This window comes from Phoxinus phoxinus (assembly GCF_949152265.1).
Source record: "Phoxinus phoxinus genome assembly, chromosome: 19".
Taxonomy (NCBI): Eukaryota; Metazoa; Chordata; class Actinopteri; order Cypriniformes; family Leuciscidae; genus Phoxinus; species Phoxinus phoxinus.
This window is the reverse complement of record NC_136894.1, coordinates 535,001-542,500: the sequence shown is the minus strand read 5'-3', so window position 1 is coordinate 542,500 and position 7,500 is coordinate 535,001. Positions and strand designations below refer to the sequence as shown.

General features: G+C 41.2%; 1 protein-coding gene across 1 annotated transcript in view; it reads right to left on the bottom strand.

Annotated features, from left to right (window-relative positions):
• The window catches only part of LOC306987287 (prolyl endopeptidase), a 30,153-nt gene that overhangs the window by 1,396 nt on the left and 21,257 nt on the right, over window positions 1-7,500 (bottom strand). Inside the window, exons 14-15 of the mRNA XM_079591399.1 lie at window positions 6,644-6,775; window positions 1,662-1,818 (exon numbers count right to left, since the gene is read on the bottom strand). Coding sequence (XP_079447525.1) covers window positions 1,662-1,818; window positions 6,644-6,775 — 289 coding nt within the window. The remainder of the gene's footprint in view (window positions 1-1,661; window positions 1,819-6,643; window positions 6,776-7,500) is intronic.

Genomic DNA, 7,500 nt, shown 5'->3' with positions numbered 1-7,500 from the left:
CACACGCACACACACACACACACACACACACACACACCTGAAGGGGTTTATTCTGAAATAATATCTGAAAAATTAACATAGTTTTACCCTCCTGCTGACTACCTAGTGTCGTGCCCCTGCCAACCTATTCTCACACACACATAGATGATTCGACTATCAGTCGACTATAGAAAGATTAAACAATTCTGATTTGAATGTGTAAATCCTTAGTCGAGGACACCCCTAGAGATATTGATTTCAGATTAAACTGTTTTAAAATCGCACCTGTTTGTATCTTATAATTCAACAGTGAACAAAACAATAGTCACAAAATGGCCGCCGCTGTGTTTGTATGAAACGAGAGAGCAAGTCCACGATACTAGATGGCATAATTAAATAACTGTACACAAAAAGTTAACTTTTTCTTTTAGCTCAGCAAATACAAAACTTCCACGAATAAACCCGTTCCTAGCGAGTGTGTAGCTGAGCTTCTGTTCTCAGCGGCTGTTATCTGCGAATAATAAACCGCTGGATGGAGCGATTGACCAATCAGAATCAAGCATTCCACAGAGCCGTGTAATAATATTAGTTAACATGAACTAAGAATGAACAAGCATTTATTAGCATTTATTAATCTTAGTTAATATTAATTTCAACATTTCCTAATACGTTATTAAAATCAAAGGTTGTATTTGTTAACATTAGTTAATGCACTGTGAACTAACATGAACACATGAAAAGCTTCATTTGAAAGTACATTTTTATAAACAAAAATGAACAAAGATTAATAAATACTTTGTTAGTGCATGTTAGTCAATACATTAACTAATGAACCTTATTGTAAAGTGTTATTATATATATAACTTATACGGTACAGGTTTATATATAACTTATACGGTACAGGTTTATATATAACTTATACGGTACAGGTTTATATATAACTTATACGGTACAGGTTTATATATAACTTATACGGTACAGGTTTATATATAACTAATACGGTACAGGTTTATATATAACTTATACGGTACAGGTTTATATATAACTAATACGGTACAGGTTTATATATAACTTATACGGTACAGGTTTATATATAACTAATACAGTACAGGTTTATATATAACTTATACAGTACAGGTTTATATATAACTTATACGGTACAGGTTTATATATAACTAATACGGTACAGGTTTATATATAACTTATACGGTACAGGTTTATATATAACTTATACGGTACAGGTTTATATATAACTAATACGGTACAGGTTTATATATAACTTATACGGTACAGGTTTATATATAACTTATACGGTACAGGTTTATATATAACTTATACGGTACAGGTTTATATATAACTAATACAGTACAGGTTTATATATAACTTATACAGTACAGGTTTATATATAACTTATACGGTACAGGTTTATATATAACTAATACGGTACAGGTTTATATATAACTTATACGGTACAGGTTTATATATAACTTATACGGTACAGGTTTATATATAACTAATACGGTACAGGTTTATATATAACTTATACGGTACAGGTTTATATATAACTTATACGGTACAGGTTTATATATAACTTATACGGTACAGGTTTATATATAACTTATACGGTACAGGTTTATATATAACTTATACGGTACAGGTTGTTGAGAAGGCAGAAGCCCTACTTGATGAGCCACTGAAACTGGTCCGGGTCGTCCGCACAGCCGTAGTCGGTGGTCCAGGCGTGACCGATGGTGAATCTGTGAAACTTGAGCATGTCCATGACCCCGACCTCAGCGACGGCACAACCGAAGAGATCGGGCCGCTGGTTCACACACGCGCCTGAAGCACAAACACAGAGGAAAACAAGTCAAGTCACCTTTGGGGAAAACAACAACCAATCCGTGGCGTCGGTTTTAGAATCGATCCCCTCTGTTTATAAACTGTACTTATGAATTCTTAAACTGTTCCCTGGGATTAACAAAGCGTGCCCATGAGTTCCTAATTCGCGCTCTCAGATTTGTAAACGTGCCTTTAGTTTTGGCAATCTGTACCCACAAAATCATAAACCGTGCCCGCGCTTCTGCAATCCGTTCCCACTGTACTCACGAATTTACTACGCAGCTTTACAGTGATCACAGGAGATTACAGTAACAGAGATTACAGTAACAGAGATTACAGTAACGGAGATTACAGTAACGGGAGATCACAGTAACGGGAGATCACAGTAACAGAGATTACAGTAACAGAGATTACAGTAACGGAGATTACAGTAACGGGAGATCACAGTAACGGGAGATCACAGTAACAGAGATTACAGTAACAGAGATTACAGTAACGGGAGATTACAGTAACGGGAGATCACAGTAACGGGAGATCACAGTAACGGGAGATCACAGTAACGGGAGATCACAGTAACGGGAGATCACAGTAACGGGAGATCACAGTAACGGGAGATTACAGTAACGGGAGATCACAGTAACGGGAGATCACAGTAACGGGAGATCACAGTAACGGGAGATCACAGTAACGGGAGATCACAGTAACGGGAGATCACAGTAACGGGAGATCACAGTAACGGGAGATCACAGTAACGGGAGATCACAGTAACGGGAGATCACAGTAACGGGAGATCACAGTAACGGGAGATCACAGTAACGGGAGATCACAGTAACGGGAGATTACAGTAACAGAGATAACAGTAACGGGAGATTACAGTAACGGGAGATTACAGTAACGGGAGATTACAGTAACGGGAGATTACAGTAACGGGAGATTACAGTAACGGGAGATTACAGTAACGGGAGATCACAGTAACAGAGATCACAGTAACAGAGATTACAGTAACGGGAGATTACAGTAACGGGAGCTTACAGTGACGGGAGATTACAGTGACGGGAGATTACAGTAACCGGAGATTACAGTAACGGGAGATTACAGTAACGGGAGATTACAGTAACGGGAGATTACAGTAACGGGAGATTACAGTAACAGAGATTACAGTAACAGAGATTACAGTAACGGGAGATTACAGTAACGGGAGATTACAGTGACGGGAGATTACAGTGACGGGAGATTACAGTAACGGGAGATTACAGTAACGGGAGATTACAGTAACGGGAGATTACAGTAACGGGAGATTACAGTAACGGGAGATTACAGTAACAGAGATTACAGTAACGGGAGATTACAGTAACAGAGATTACAGTAACGGGAGATTACAGTAACGGGAGATTACAGTAACGGGAGATCACAGTAACGGGAGATTACAGTAACGGGAGATTACAGTAACAGAGATTACAGTAACAGAGATTACAGTAACAGGAGCTTACAGTGACGGGAGATTACAGTGACGGGAGATTACAGTAACAGGAGATTACAGTAACGGGAGATTACAGTAACAGGAGATTACAGTAACGGGAGATTACAGTAACGGGAGATTACAGTAACAGAGATTACAGTAACAGAGATTACAGTAACGGGAGATTACAGTAACGGGAGATCACAGTAACGGGAGATTACAGTAACAGAGATTACAGTAACGGGAGATTACAGTAACGGGAGATTACAGTGACGGGAGATTACAGTAACGGGAGATTACAGTAACGGGAGATTACAGTAACGGGAGATTACAGTAACGGGAGATTACAGTAACAGAGATTACAGTAACGGGAGATTACAGTAACAGGAGATTACAGTGACGGGAGATTACAGTAACAGAGATTACAGTAACAGAGATTACAGTAACGGGAGATTACAGTAACAGAGATTACAGTAACAGAGATAACAGTAACAGGAGATTACAGTAACAGGAGATTACAGTGACAGAGATAACAGTAACAGGAGATTACAGTAACGGGAGATTACAGTAACGGGAGATTACAGTAACGGGAGATTACAGTAACGGGAGATTACAGTAACGGGAGATTACAGTAACGGGAGATTACAGTAACAGAGATTACAGTAACAGAGATAACAGTAACAGGAGATTACAGTAACAGGAGATTACAGTGACAGAGATAACAGTAACAGGAGATTACAGTAACAGGAGATTACAGTAACGGGAGATTACAGTAACGGGAGATTACAGTAACGGGAGATTACAGTAACGGGAGATTACAGTAACGGGAGATTACAGTAACAGAGATTACAGTAACAGGAGATTACAGTAACAGGAGATTACAGTGACAGAGATTACAGTAACAGGAGATTACAGTAACGGGAGATTACAGTAACGGGAGATTACAGTAACGGGAGATTACAGTAACGGGAGATTACAGTAACAGAGATTACAGTAACAGAGATAACAGTAACAGGAGATTACAGTAACAGGAGATTACAGTGACAGAGATAACAGTAACAGGAGATTACAGTAACGGGAGATCACAGTAACGGGAGATTACAGTAACAGGAGATTACAGCGACAGTGTTTCGGCTTTACAGCAGATCTAGAATAAAGTTATTGTCCAGATGAAGTGAGTTTTGATTGATTCACTTCCGTTGTAACGATCATTAGTGATTAACTTGGCGGCCGCTAACACGACACCGCTCTACAGAAAACCCTTAACGCGATCCGGCCGCTCATCCGCACAACAGCAGTGTATGGTGCTCGAGAACACAAACTTTGAAGGTGCAAGCCTTGAAAAATCTCTGCGCAAACTTCAAAAACACGGATCTGTGATAATGCTGCCGGCGAGCACATGAGTATTACATGTTTAGTCTATAGATATGAGTGTTGAAATATTTATGTGTGCAGGCGTGTGTCTTTCTTTACAAATTGACCTCAACATATGATTTGTCTGGCCTTAAAAACTCAGATCACTCCCACTGTATGAGATGACCAAACACACTCCGCGTTTACCAGACACACTGACTCACACACCTGCGCTTAAATGAGTGGGCTTCACATGTGTGGATTACTCAGATAGAACAGCCCGATTTGACACACCTCACATTTTTAAAGGCCACGTATCTACACTGTGACTAAACATCTGGATCGGCACACACACACTAACCTAGCTAACACGTTCACAGTAAAGAGGATTTTTCAAATGCTTAGTAATTTATTCACCGCCACTGTTTTCAAACCGGTGCAACGCCTACACACACGCATCTTGTTCTGATTGTCTCTTCACACACACTCACTTACTTACTCTCACACACACACACACACACACACACTCATCTTGTTCTGATTGTATATACACCCCCACACACTCACTCACTCACTCACTCATTCACACACACACACACACACACACACACACACACACACACACACACACACACACACACACACACTCATCTTGTTCTGATTGTCTCTTCACACACTCACTCACACACACACACACACACACACACACACACACACACACACACAAACACACTAGTAACCCACAAACCCTGCATGTGGAACCAGCAGATCTTTTTACTCAGAATTGTTGCAGATTTGTCTTCATGAACTTCGCCAGTAAAGTGAGTAAACGTAATGAGTACGGCCAGATGTGTGTGTGTGTGTGTGTGTGTGTTTGCTCCGAGCTCCCGCAGACACTTAACCACCAGAAGCCCGCCGTGTGTGTGTGTGTGTGTGTCTGTCTTTGTTTGTGTGTGTGTGTGTGTGTGTGTATGTGTGCGCGTGTGTGCGTGTGTGTTTCCTCCGAGCTCCTGCAGACACTCACCCACCAGAAGCACGCCGTGTGTGTGTGTGTGTGTCTTTGTTTGTATGTGTGTGTGTGTGTGTGTGTGTGTGTATGTGTGCGCGTGTGTTTCCTCCGAGCTCCTGCAGACACTCACCCACCAGAAGCACGCCGTGTGTGTGTGTGTGTGTGTGTTTGCTCTGAGCTCCTGCAGACACTCACCCACCAGAAGCACGCCGTGTGTGTGTGTGTGTGTGTCTTTGTTTGTATGTGTGTGTGTGTGCGTGTGTATGTGTGCGCGTGTGTGTGTGTTTCCTCCGAGCTCCCGCAGACACTCACCCACCAGAAGCCCGCCGTGTGTATGTGTGTGTGTGTGTCTTTGTTTGTGTGTGTGTGTGTGTGTGTGTGTGTGTGTGTGTGTGTGTGTGTGTGTGTGTGTGTGTGTGTGTGTGTGTGTGTGTGTTTGCTCCGAGCTCCCGCAGACACTCACCCACCAGAAGCCCGCCGTGTGTGTGTGTGAGTGTATGTGTGTGTGTGTGTGTGTGTGTGTGTGTGTGTGTGTTTGCTCCGAGCTCCCGCAGACACTCACCCACCAGAAGCCCGCCGTGTGTGTGTGTGTGTGTCTTTGTTTGTGTGTGTGTGTGTGTGTGTGTGTGTGTGTGGGCTTGGTTTATTATGCATTGTGGGAACCGAATGTCCCCACAAGGATAGTAAAGCCTGAGATCACCTCCATTGTGGGGACCAGCCAGCGGTCCCCATGAGGGGAATGGGTTAATAAACATACTAAATTATATATTTTTGAAAATGTAAAAATGCAGAATGTCTCCTGTGATGGGCAGGTTTAGGGATAGGGGCAGTGTAAGGGGATAGAATGTACAGTTTGTACAGTATAAAAACCATTACGCCTATGGAATGTCCTCACAAGGATAGAAATGAAAGCTTGTGTGTGTGTGTGTGTGTGTGTGTGTGTGTGTGTGCGTGTGTGTGTGTGTGTGTGTGTGTGTTTGCTCCGAGCTCCCGCAGACACTCACCCACCAGAAGTCCGCCGTTCGAGGCTCCGTTGATGGAGATCCGGTCAGCTCGGGTCAGGCCCTCTCGGATCAGGTACTCGGCCGCACACTGGAAGTCATCGAAACAGTTCTGCTTGTTCCCCAGAGTGCCGGCTGGAAGATAAAGCCTCTCTTTAGAGCGGCACACGGGAGAGGGCGGCGGGGTAAACTGTGCCACTTCTGGAGTTATCACGAGGTCATACTAGATAATCAGAACTTTACTGTATTTAAATGTCCCTTATGAACTGTGAGTTGAAGTGTGTGTAAGATACAGGCTTAGAAATATGATTTCTCAAAAAATGTAAGATGAGTTATTTGGAAATTGTTTTTTATTTTAAAAATATTTCATGTAAAATATGTGCAAAAATGGTGTTCTTCCTCCTCAGTGTTTCTGTCTCGTTTTCCAGCACAAATATCTCAATAATCTTAAATCTAGATTTACTGGAGAAGAATGACTGGAGATATTAAGTCTTGATTGTAGTTTAAACAAGAACTAATATCTGTCAGTGGAGTCAGAAAAACAAGATGATGTTTCTAACAGATCTGATATATCTTCAGTAATTCTTCTTCTCGAGTAATAAAGGTTATAATTAGATCATATCTTGATAACAAGACAAATATACAGAGGAAGAAAATGACTTTTTGCAGAGTAGTACTTTCTCAAAAATGTAACCAGAAAAGGTGAACGGTATTTGATTTTAGAGAATTTGGGTTTTTCGTTTTTAAAAATATACAAACAATATAATTACAGTGAATAAAATCTTGATGCAAGGAAAAAGTTTGTAATTAGTCTTTAATATTACAACATTTAAATTTCTTAATTAGAATATGAATATGAT